At 52.9% G+C, this 12,803-nt stretch overlaps 1 protein-coding gene across 2 annotated transcripts in view; it reads left to right on the top strand.

Moving 5' to 3' along the window:
* The first annotated feature begins 390 nt into the window (after window positions 1–390).
* ARK2C (arkadia (RNF111) C-terminal like ring finger ubiquitin ligase 2C) overlaps window positions 391–12,803 on the top strand; it is a 42,382-nt gene continuing 29,969 nt past the window's right edge. For both annotated transcript variants that reach the window (XM_082784156.1, XM_082784155.1), the window contains exon 1: window positions 391–517. In XM_082784156.1, the coding sequence (XP_082640282.1) occupies window positions 457–517 (61 nt within the window). In that variant the 5' untranslated portion in view covers window positions 391–456. The remainder of the gene's footprint in view (window positions 518–12,803) is intronic.

Genomic DNA, 12,803 nt, shown 5'->3' with positions numbered 1-12,803 from the left:
CCTCCCCAAACCCCCCCTCTCCCAAAAAAACTCCCCTCAGCCACACTGCGCGCGTGCCCGCGCCCCCTCATCATCATCATCTCCCCCCCCCCCCTCCCCTTTTAGTGGGCGGGCACGCGCGGGCCCGCGCCGCGCTGCCATTGGCGGCGGCCGCCTTTGTGCCCGCGTGCGCGCGCGCGCGGGCGGGGAGCGCGGCCCGGCCGCCGCTGCAGCTGCTGCTGCTGCTGCTGCTGCTGCTGCTGCTGCAGCCACCGCCGCGGGAAAGCAAGCAGAGAGCGCGAGCAAGAGCAAAGGGGGCCGGCGGGAAAGCGGGAAAGCAGCGAAGCAAGGAAGGAAGGAAGGAAGGGAGCAAGGGAGGAAGGAAGGGAGGGGAGGGGGGTTGGAGCTGGAGCCGCTGCAGCCGCTGGAGGAGCCGCTGGGGCCGGGGCCCGGGCCGCGCGCCGCCCCGCGCGCAGCATGGTCCTGGTGCACGTCGGCTACCTGGTGCTGCCCGTCTTCGGCTCCGTGCGCAACAGAGGTACCGCCACGCCGCGGGTTCGCGTCCCGGGGCCGCCCGAACCGGCTGGAGGGGGGTGGGGGTGGGGGGGGTTAAATAGGGTGGGGGATGCTCCCACACCCCCCTAAAACCCCGAAAACCTTGCCCCAAACCCCAGCCGGGCCCCCACGCCCCCTTCCCTTAATTCCCTATATTCTTTTGTTTCCCCCCCCCCCCCCCCTCTCCCCAGCATCCCGCTTGTTCCTCCCCCCCCTCCTTGCCTGCGCTTCCATAGATCCATCCCCCTTCTTTTTATTATTATTGTTATTATTGTTTTGTTGTAAACGCCGATTTCCGTTAGTTTTCGTTCCGTTATTTAATTCACCCTTTTTTTTTTTTTTTTTTTTTTTTTTTTTTTAAACCTGCCCCCCACCCCCGCCCCCACTCCCCCCCACCCCTCCGCGTAGCCTAGCGGCCACCCCCTGCCATCTGTGCCCCCATCCTGTGCGGCTGAGGACATGGCACTGTAAATCCCTGCTCCGGGGATTCCTTTTGCTGGGGTTTTTTTTTTTTTTTTTTTTTTTTTTTTTGGGGGGGGGGCTGCAGGGGGGTCCCGCTGCCAAAACCACGAGAAAATTAAAAAAAAAAAATTCCCCCAAAATTTAAAAAAAATTTAAAAAAAAATCACAATTCGGTGCGATCCGTAACATCCCGAATCAAAGAGGGGGGGGGGGCGGGATGGCAATTGGGGACCCCCCCCTTAAAATAAAGCCCCCCCCCCCCTTAGACACACACCCCACCAGCAAAATGGATTTCCATCAACCAGGGATAACATTATTTTCTGCTGTGCTGAATTACTTCCTGTTCTTATTTTGTGGGTAATTTTCTGTACCGAATACCCTTTGGTTGTGTATCTCCACCTTTTTTCTTGTACTAAAACTAAAGCATGGTCTGTATTTTTTTACATTACCTAGTTTCTGATGTAAATCTCTCTGTAGAGACATACCCTGCTGAAAAGTAATGTGCTGTAGCCTATACATCTGCTCAGTGTACGCTGCTTTTGTTCTGTTGCCCTTCCATAGCATGGTGGGCCTTGCCTTTTTGTATTGTGTGCATGATGACATTGTTACACACGATTCCACTAATACTAATATACGATCTCTCAATAAAGAAACTAGTTTTCCTATATTAACCTAGTGTGCTTTTTCTATTGCTGTTTTCCCATTTATTGTCGTATCCTGCTGTTTAGATTTTTTCCTTGCTTTCCCCCTCACCCCCCACCCCCCTCATCGTGAGGTCTGAGTGAGTGGATTTCTCCCTGGCGCACATAGGGGGGCTTTTTAACATAGATACATTTTTTTTCCCCATCCCATATCAACCCTCAGCATTACTCTGTGTATACATTGCTCCCGCAACGCACGCTCTGTGCTGCCAGTGTGCCGATGCAGAATCCTGCCTGATAACTGAATAGCCAAAAAAAAAAAAAAAGCATAAATCCAAGCTATTAATCAGAAAAGATGGATAATTAATGAAGGGTCCGCCACTGATTTTATCTTAGTTCTGTTACACCTTCCTTAGCAGACTGGTACCAAACCGAGGGACGGCCTCTGGATGGACGGGGGGAGTTCTCTCCCCCCTTAACTCTGATTAACAAGAGGTGAATGGCCCTGGGAAATATAAAATCCCCCCTGCCCGTGGCCCTATATCTGAGCACGGATGTGTGCTCGCCATCTGCCAGGCGAGAAGTCTCCGTGCCTTGGTCCCAGGGCTGTAAATATCCCCGCCGGGGCCCTAAAACCGTCCCGGCTGCTGGTGCCCTGGCTGCCTCTTTCTGCTCCGGGCCCTCCATCTTCTGACGCCCGCTGTGGTCACGGAGTCGGCCCCCGGGCTCGTGAGACATAAAATCTGCTCCAGGCCCGCAGAAGGGTCCTGTAAAACCCTCAAATTTTGGTTGCAGGGCGGTGCATGGGTGCCAGGGCCAGCAGGAGAGGGGCTGGGGCGCGGGGGGGGACCTTGTCCGAGCGGCGCCCTGAGGAGACGGGGAGCCGCAGGGCCGGGTGCTCATCCTCACCCAGGGCAAGGCGGATTTTGGCAGCTCCCAGCGCTGAAATCCCCTTGCCACCATCCCCACAGAGCTGCCCTAGCCAGCCAAACAAAAGCAAGCGGTCCGAGGCGCCCCCAGCACCCCTCCAGGAGCCGCATCATTCTGCAAAGGCCGTGCCTTTCCACCTCCCTCCTGGCTTTTCCCTCAGTTTTTTCTTTTGTTTTGTTTTTGTTTTTGTTTTTTTTTGTTTTCTGTTCCGTTTTTGAGTCACGACCTCCTCCTCCATACTTCCTCCTCTGTCTCTCTGGGTGCCTGTCGGGGCCCCCCCCCCCCGTCCCTCAGCGGGCCCCCCTGGGTGCAGTGCGTGCCGTGCCCCTTTGTTCTCCTCCATCCTCGCCCCGGGCCAGCGCTGAGCTCCGCACACATGTCCCCGCGCACACCCCGAGGAGGGAGACTGTGCTTCTCGCTTGCATGAAGGGAGACGTGCATGCCTGTTGGGGCTGATCATTTTCTGATGTGACCTTTTTTTCTTTTTATTTTTCCTTATTATTTTTTTTTCCCCTTCGTTTCTTACAGTTACTCAACCCCCCCCCCCTCCCCACCCACCCCACGTGAAACAATGAGAGTTTTGGTTATGGTGTAAAACAACAGCAAAAAAATGAATCCCTTCCACCCCACCCTGCCCCAAAACCCTGTCGTGGATAAACCCTGTCCCCCCTGGACCTGTGGGTGGCTGCAGCCCCTGAGGTCCTACCCTACAAAGCGGTGCTGGTACAGAGCAAAAGGGGGCGGTCAGCGTGCTCTCTAATCACACCTCGGTAATCTGGTAATAAAAAGCTGCTGGGTTAATGGCGACATGTCCTAAGCTATTGATCACCCCCATCATATTTTGACCTGTCTTGTTAGAAACACACCCATAGGAGAGGAAACATCTCCCCCCCTCCAGCTCCCAGCGTTATTAGTCGGTAACCAGCGGGCTTCCGCGGCTCATAATCCATCAAACACATCTGCACTTTAACGACTTAATTCCTTTGACACCCTGAGTCTCGAAAAGCCACCTGGACGGAGAAAAATAATCTTTTTTTTTTTTTTTTTATTTTAGCATCTGCGGGCTGAGGAAAGCCCAGACAGATCCCGTGCGGGTGCTGCTGTGGGTGTGGAGGCACACGCAGCGCTTCTGTCCCTCCAGCACCAACCCCAGCCCGCGGGCTGCTCTAAATAACCTCTTTCTGTAACAGGGAGGAGGATAATCCCGAACACGGACAAAACCGGCTCTGAGATTGGTTTATGTAAGGGTTGTGTAAAGGTCTTAAACGCATCTGCGGGAATTTAATAACCGTGCTGCTAAAAGGGGGCCGGACCCATCCGGGCTCGGGCTGTGGTCACCATTTCCGTCGTTTTTTAAGGAAAAGGTGAAGGGATGGTGGTCACGTTTTGCTGTTCCTCGTTTGGGGAATAATCAGCAAAGTCTGGTGAGCGTTGATGTGGACTTACCGTGTGGATCCGGCCCCATGGAGGTGTGTTAGTTAAGAAGCGGTGAGTTTGTGCCCAAGTGAAAAAGCAAATGTGTCTGGGATGGGATGGGAAGGGGAGTCCCAAAATTCCTCCTGGGGACCCCTCAGCCCTGGTGCTTGGTCACCAAAACCTGGCCCCATTTTTTGGGGGAGAGCAGGACCCCGAAACACCCACCTGTGGGCTTGGTCACTGCCTCCGCGAGCTGCCTGGAAGGAGCTCCACGGAGTAAGTGTGAGCTTGATTATTTTTGGATGGGGGGGAGATTTTTGTGGGGAAAATGTCTGGAAGTACAGAGCTGGGAGTATGTTGCAGGTCTCCTGTGCCTCAATCAGACTCAGCACCTTTAAGCCCCAAGAGCAGAGCTGACTGCAACTGGGGGAATTGTGACGGCACTGCCAGGCGTCAGGACTTTGGGGAATACCACGGGATTTGGGTGGTTTTACAAAACACGCAGCTCCCAGAGTCAAGCAATTACACCAGGGTTTGCTTTCCTGTTAAACGGGGGTCTCTGAAATAAAGCTTTGAAGCACTGCTTCCTGCAGGCTCCCTGCTCGAAGCCCAGGAGTTTGGGCCACCTGAGGTCTGGGACGGAGAAGGGCAATGTGTGGTTTGTGAGCATGATGGTGGGCTCGGGGCAGGGACAAGCACCCAGTGGGGAAAATGCCCGTTTTCCCCCGTTCTTGCTTCAGTTTGGGTCAATCTGCGGTAGGGCTGGGCACGGGGGTCAAGGTTCCCCTGGCTGCCCACACAGGACCCCATGGGAGGCCCTAATTTAGTCCTTCCTTGGTCTCATCTTACTGCTGAACCTTCTTAGGGTGAAACTCAGGTCTGTGGGGAATGGCTCAGCTCTCCCTCTGACACGGCAGAGCCCCACATCGTGCTGGAGAGCTCGGGTCTGCAGAGCTCAGGGCAGGCAGCACTCAGATCAAGCTCACTTCTGCCCCGAGTCCCCTCTGCTTAACCCTTTTTGCTCCTCCTCTCCTAATTTTGCAGTCTCCAGGACCTTTTCTCACCCATTTTCCTGCCTGCTGCTCCTTTGCATTTCACGGCCCCAGCAGTGGCTGGGTTGTGCTGTGGGGCACATGCTATGGATGTCTCTTGGTAAGTGTCCTTAATCGCCGTCATTTTCTCTCCCTTCCTTTAAATGTCCCTGCAGGAAAGTTGCATGCTTGTGGCTTGTAGCTCCTTAATGAAAATTATGGCTTTGGTTTGGGTGGATAAGCTGAGCAGGGTCCGCAGCAAAGCTGTGAAGATTATGGGGAGAGGCAATTTGGGGCACCTTGGTGGGCTCTGACCCTTGGATGTGAGGATGTACCTGTAGGGAGATGTTCCTAAGAGGATTTTGTTAGCTTGGAGGAGAACCTTGGTGTCTCCATCAATAACTGAGGGAACACAACTTTGCATATGCCAGCGTGCACAAAAATCCTGGTGCTTTCTGGGGGGGTCTCCCCCTGAAGGAGGAATTGGAGGTGATGGCTCTGCTACCGTGTCCCCGTCCTCCTCCCTGCCTGGAGGTGACACCCAAGGAGTGGGTGCAGGGGGAGGTCTGGGTGCCCCTGTGCAGAGGACCTCTCAAAAGAGATGAAATCCATCATTTCAGTGAGAGGAGAGCCTCTTCCCTGACAAAGGACCATCAGCCCTGCAGTGTTTGGCATCAGAAGACGTTGATCTCAGGTGGTGATCTTGGCCAGCTGCTTTGGTTTCAGATGGGTTTTGGCAAACGTTTCTTGCTCTGTGAGCTAACCGAAGCCAGGGATTTTCTTCTCTGCTTCGAAGAAACTGCTCTGAACAGTTCAGAAGGCACTGAGCAGGGACCCTGTGGTCTAGCAAAAGCCTCCTTTGAGTTTTATTGCTTCTGGGGATGGCTCACCGTGGGGTGATGTTTTGGGGGACTACCGGCCCTGATGGTGCTGCTGCCCATTGCTCATTTTCCTAGGAGGGCTCTGGTGATGCTGTGGAGCTGTTATCGTGTGTCTCTCTTCCTTGAATGGTGCAAGGAGCAGGCATTTCCCTAAAAGTGGAGAAAATGAGGCAATGTGTTCTTCATGGACATGGCCTTTCTTTGAAGGGCCCTCGAGGAGGACTCTTGGAGCTGGACAAGGCTGATGGTGGCTCTGGTGTCCAGGCACCCAAGGCTGGCTTTGGGTTAGGAGCTGCTCCAGAAAACTGCTCTCGTCTTCTCCAGGTGTGGGGAATCTCCAAAAGACGTCCAGAAGCAGAGTGCCCTGTGCTTCTGCCGTGCTGTGCCTGCTCCCAGTGCTGGGCTCCTCCCGTGGGGGTCTCTGGGCTTCCTCACCCACCTTCTGGGGGCATCCATCTCTTCCTCTGCTGCACTGCAAGCCCAAACACGGATGGATATATCCAAAGGGATCTGGGTGGTTTTGGAAGCTGTGGATGTGTTAGGAGCCACCACTCGTGAGCACCCCAACCTGTTTCCATGATATTCCTGCTTATAATCTGGGCATCTACAGAAAAAGGAGGCTTTCTCCTGGTTTTGTTTATTTGTTTGCTTGTTTGTTTTGCTGGTGAGGCAATGCCTGTTCTTGTGCAGCCCTGCAGGGCTGGATGGGATCTCATTTGTCTGTGCCCCTTGGGCACTGGGGGACGTTTGTCTGCTCCATTCAGACCATTTGTTGGCAGCTGGTGGGAGGTGAGGCTGAAATGGGCTCAGCTGTGAGCCCCAGACCTCAGAGAGGAGAAGCTGGAGCTGGAAACGAGTTTTGGGTTGGTGGTGAAGCTGCTAGGACACGGGACCTGGCTCTAAAGGTCTGAGCGTGCTGATACGTGCATAAAATCAAAATTACCCCTCAACCTTTAAAATAGTTGCTTGGGATTTATAGTGAGGTGAGTAAGATGAGAATCTAGTTTCAGGTGTTAAAAAATAATTGGCAGCAAACTGGTCCCAGCCTAATTATTTTGTTTTTGTGTGAGTTTGGCAGTCTTTGCAGGACTATCGGCATATTTTCAAAAATCATCTAATATTTGCTGGCAAATTTGAGCAAAGGAGCCCTGGGAGGAGCTTTTTAAACCTCAGAGAGTGTCTGAAGGTACTGGAGATGCTGGTGCTCGAGGAGAGGTGTCCATGTCCCCTGGGTGGCAGATGCCAAGTCTGCAACACGCCCGGTGGGACGGGAGCTGTAAATCCCATGCCCATCGCCACGCTTCTTCTTCTTGTTGTTGTTATTGCTAAATCCACATTTCTCTTTCTTCTAGCCTGGCCTTTAATATTAATACCTTAATTTCATTTATAAATTCACTTATCAGCTTTCATTAGTCATCCCATTAATGATCCCCGGCAAGAAGTTTGTCACTTGACGTCAAAAGGCAGATTAAGGGACTGGTGGAGCCTTGGGAAGCGGCTTCGCTCCGCACCAGCACGACAGCGGCTGGCATCTGAGGCTAATGCCATGTATAATTTGCATCTGCTGCTCGGGGGGTGAGCGATTATTTCATATATTTAGCCGAAAACAAGAGCGTTTCTCCATCATGAATGGTGCTACGTCTCCCCCAGACTCGGCGGCGCTGTGAATCACCTGCCTGTTAGCATCCTGCTGCTGTGGTCAGCCCCGAGGGGACAGATCCTGGCAGCCCCGGAGGGGTGCTTTACTGCAGCAGCTGCTAATTGGAATTAAGAAGCTCCCTCGGTGCTTGGGACTGGGAGAGGATTAAGATCTGCATGGCCAAAATCAGGCGTCCTTGGTCTCTGCTCCTACTGGTGGGATGTAGGGTTTGGAGATGGGCATCTTGAGGCGTGAGAATGGGGGGAAAAATGCAAATTTTGCTCAAAGCATGTTGAAAAGAGCAGGGTTTTGGACTGGAAATCGATGAGATACAGCATCCCCTGGCACAGGTCTGTTCGGGGCCATTGTGGTGAGGCATTTTAGATGCTAGGAGCTGGCACGTTGGGAAAGCCTTATCTTGTCCAATCATTATTTGTGATATCCCACAGATCTCCAGGGGCCGAGATAAGGAACGAAGCAGCTTTCTGCACAGAAACAGCATGACATGAGCGGGCTTGGACGAACAAGCCCAGAGAACACGTTTTCTAATAGTTATTATCTCAGTTGCATGCAAGCCTATGAGAAAAGGACCAGAGCAGGGAGGTGCTGGGTCTGCACAAGGGCGACCCCAGCTCAGCGCCCCATTTTGAGCCGTGCAGGCTGGTTTTGCTCAGCCCTCATTGACCTGAAAGGGAACTTCTGCATTAAGGGGAGATAATGGAGTATTGTGTTCTCTGGGAAGAGCCCTGCGGCCACAACGAACCTGGTGTGGGGCATTTTGATCACTGCCTGGGGTGGGAAACGGCAGCGTGGGCCAGCCTGGTGGGCAGGAGGCAGCTGGAGGTTGGGGACGAGGGGACACGGAGCCCCTCAACCCCAAATCTGCAAGGGCTGAAGGGTGACCAAGGGAAGAGCTTGGTGTTCTTGCTGAAGCAGCAGCACGCCCATCACCCATCCTTGCTCAGTCTCAGCTCTTTGGCTCCTTCCTGCGTTAAATTCATTGCTGGGGGCTGGATGTGTGGCTCCGAGGTCACTGATGATGATGATTTTCCGGTCCACTGGCTGAAAACCTATTTTCCTGGCTTTATTTTATTTTTATTTTTATTTTTTGAAATTTTCAGCAAAATGACAGGTGCTTTAACACCCTGTGATGCCATCCAGGCTTCTCCTGTAGGGTGCAGGGGTGTCCCCGGGCAGGACAGCATTTCCAGGAGGCTGTTACAAGCTTAGAAAAATGGGATGTGAACCAAGGGGAAGGGGGCAAAGTGAATCCCCCGTTCCTTGGCCAGAAGGAGGTTCCTCCTGAGCAGAGCCGGTCCCAGATCTAAGGCCAGAAGTGCTCATTACCCTTGGTTAGTGCAGGGGTTTGGACCAGGCAGTTTGGCAGCCAAACCCACACCACCCCGTGCCAGCACAGCCGTCCTGGCCAGCACTGCTGGTGGGTTTACCCCCACGGTGCTCCCTCACCTTCACCTCTTTCCCATTTTTTAAGCACCTGCCACGCTTTTCCCTCTGGATGTGGTGGGTTTTTCTCAATCGCTGTCCATGGCACAGCGTGTCCAGGAGATGGGGAACCTCCTGGGGAGCCCTGTGTGGGCTGACGGGACGGGGAGGCTGTGCTTGCAGATGCTGCAGAAGGAGCACCTGCCTTGGGAAGGGTGATGGATGCTGCACTAGCTGGTGCTGGGAGCACCATGGGGATGTTGGAGGCCTGCTCGTAACCTCAGTGCCAGCTTTAAAAGTGTGGGCATGTTGGGCACTTCCAGAAAACGCTGCTTTTAGAGGAGGGAGGTCTGGACAGGTGCTTTCTATAAAATAATTTTGCAAAAGCGCTGCTGCTTTTTCACCACATTGAGCAGGGGGTGCTGGTGCCTCGCCTCCCCCCACCTCTTGGCACGCTGCTGTTGTTGGTCACAGATTTTTGGTCTCAGTGATAGGAGCAGGGAAGCAGTGAGGGCCCCTGCCCAAATCCCTGCAATTCAAATGGGAAATGTAAAGATGGAAATCCTTTGCAGAAACCCAACTCACCAGCAACATCCCTTGATGGGAGGTGACATCCCTTGGAGGGAGGTGGCATCCAAGAGCCAAAAGCCTCAAATTGGTGAGTCCCTCCTGCAAGGGATGGCCACAGGGAGGAGAGAAGTGCCAGGGCACCCAATAACCCCACCTGGAGCTGCCACCGCTGCAGAGGACCCTGGTGAGTCCTCTCCAAAGGCAGTCCAATGGAGGTAAGTTCAACGTGGGCGTGCAGAGGTGGCACCCCAAAATGCTCCTCTCTGGATAGACCCAGCTCCTGGTTGCTTTTGTTTTTTTTTTTTTTTTTTTCAGTGTAAAGCCCAAGTCTGTTCCTAGCGATGCCGTGACGCACGCACTCCCGCACCACGCCAGGGAGCTGGAGCTTGGAGAAAGCCAACAAATATAATGAGACTTTGTGATTTAAAAAAAAAAAAAAGGGAGAGGGGGATAAAAGCCCAAAACACAACAGTAACATGAAAATGCAAATTGTTTGCCAAGGTCCAGGCACCAAAAGGCTAATGAAAAGGTGCTTTGTTCTTACTCATGCCTGCCGTGGGGGCTGCTCCCCGCGTCTCCCTGGGGTCTGGGTTGGCTGTGGTGCAGCCCCTAAGGCTCAGGAGTTGCTTTCTCTGTGTGTCCACACGCAGGATGCCTTCCCAGCATGGAAGGGGACTTTCATGCTCTTGTCAGGGCTCAGAAATCCTGGAAATCTTGCAGCTGTGGGAGAGGATTTGGCTTAGCCTTGGTGTGGCTTGGAGAGCCGTGGGTCTCCACCACGTCCAGTGCTGTGTTTCCACAAAACGCAGCGAAGTGGAAACTTGTCCGAAGTTGCTCTGAAGGACTGGGCAGCTCAGCTGAGCTGGACACAGCTCTTCACTGAGAAAACGAGGCTCTGCCCGAGCTGCATCCACAGTACAAGGGCATCCCAGCCTCCACAGCTGTGCGCAGGTTAATGCCAGTGGGGGCCACACTGCTGTGCGGCTCTCCGAATCCCAGAGCAGAAACCCATACACACCATCAGAGCAGGAGAGCAAATGACCCGAACCCAGGGGCCCTGGGAGGAGGTTTTCCATCAGTACAGCTTGTGTTGTTACTCTGAAAACCAGAACGATCCCTCTGTAAAGTGTCAGAAGTCGAATTTTCTGCATGAGGGCACTTGGGGCTGGGGACGGCCCCTGGTCTCCTCTCTGGGCTAGAGGTTTGCAGACCTGCCACATCGTGGGGGACTTCTGAGCCTGCTGGCACCTCCTCGTGGGGCTCGGGTTGATTTGCTTGGTCAAAATGCTGCTTCTAACTGGAGGAATGGGCTTTTGTGCGTTGTAGTTTACCTTTCTCAAAGAACACGAGAGAAATTTTAGAAACACAGTGTGCAACTCGGCAGTGTCCTAGGGACAGCGGGCTTTAATTAACGTAAACTTAAAAGTTCAGGTCCCAACTTTAATTCCTTTTTGTTTGTTACTGAGAGCTCTGTGGAGTCAACAGGGTTTGTGGCTTGAGCAGATGGTATTTTTCCCCAGAGCTGGGCTGGGTCTGAAATACCGCATTGTAATCGCTGCTTTTCTCTCTTCTACTTGGTATCTGCCAGAACCACCAACCACCGGGCATTGCTTGGGTTGGTATCGCTTGTGCCCTCTTATTTCAACTCAGGCAGAAATGAGTTCTGCTCTGGGATTCAGCAGTTAGCACCACAAAAAAAAAACACAACAACAAAACAAAACAAAAAAAAAACAACCACCAACTAACCAACCAAAACCACTTATAATCTATTCCTGCCTTCCCTAAAGGTTCAGGTACGCTGCGAGCTGGTGGTATAAATGGAAAATGCACACCTAGTGCTATTTTTATTCCAGTCTTTGAGTGAAATCTGCACTGCTCATGATGCAGAAGTGCTGTGCTGCATGCAGGGGTGTGCAGTCACAGGCACGCCCCTTGCAGATGAGGAAGAGGAGACTCTGCTGTGCTGTCGGTGCTTTTGGGGCAGTAATGGGGAGGCGCACACGCCGCTGCCCCATCGTGCTGCTTGTGGGTGCTTTGTGGTTTTGCTAGAGCATCTTCTGCCAGCTGACAGAGCTGCTGAGTAATTAATTTGGGAAGGGACCTCTGGAGGTCTCCAGCCTCCTGCTCGGGGCAGGGTCCTGCCCAGCCAAGGCTGGGATACGTGCAAGGATGGAGCTGACAGCACCTTGCTGCTGCCTGCTCCTGGGCCAGTGCTCCCAGGGAGGACACCTTCTCCCAGGGCCAGCTGGGTGCAGTTTGCACCTAGGGCATCTTCCCCGAACCAAATGATTAAAAACATAATGGAAAAGCAACTGTTTCCCCCAATTCCCACCTCCCAGAGGGCAAAACTGAGCCCTCCTCTCTCTCCACCATAAAACTCAGCGTAGGACACCTTCTTTCTGCTTGGCACCAGAGTCCAAACAAGGGGAATCCCTATGGGGATCCACAGCCACATCTGCCCAAACATCACCTGTGGGCTGGGTGGGCAATGGGTGTGTGGGCACATCAGGCTGAGCCCAGCTCTGTGGGACCCTCTGGGCTTCCCTTGTGGTCTCCCACCTTCCTGCCTCCCCCTGTACAACATGTTGGTGTTTGTCTTGCAGACCACCGGGTGTAAAATTTGGGGAAAGCGTGGATGAGTCTGCTCCTTGGTGGGTAAAGTTCCTGGGGAAAGGCAAATGGGGATGGGGAAAAGTGGATGTCTGGTTTTCATTCTCCTTTCCATGCTCCTTATGGAGGAAAGATAGAGGAGAAAGACTCTTCTTTAAAGAACGATTTTAACCTTATTTTGTTTTAATCCGAGGTCACGCATTTTCCCATTATCACCTATTGCAGCAGCTGGAAGAGTGACTCAGGCCACATCTTCTCTATGAAATCTGCTTAAAAATAATGATCTGGGGAAAACCCAGCTGCCAGCAGCAGCAGCTGTGTGACTTCCTCACCCAGCCGCGCTGATCAATAGCTTTGCTTTCCTCGTCTGGCCGACAGATCTCGGCTTTTCGAGCCCGACTGGTGCGGAGCCTCGTGGGCACCTCTCCATAGCAGGGGATTTGTCCAAGTCGATCAGATCTGGAGCCACCGAGAGGGAATTAATGCGAAATGCCTTGATGTTAGTTTTACAGTCTCTTTAATAGGCATAACTACGCTATTAAGCTGATCTGCCTATATTTAACTCTTATTTGTACTCAAGTGGAATAAATGTTTTGCTTTAGGAAGGATGAATTTTACGGAGTAAAAGAGCTATTGTAAATCTCCC

Source organism: Aythya marila (assembly GCF_965140915.1).
Source record: "Aythya marila genome assembly, chromosome: Z".
In the NCBI taxonomy this organism is placed as follows: Eukaryota; Metazoa; Chordata; class Aves; order Anseriformes; family Anatidae; genus Aythya; species Aythya marila.
This window is presented reverse-complemented; position numbering and strand designations above follow the sequence as displayed.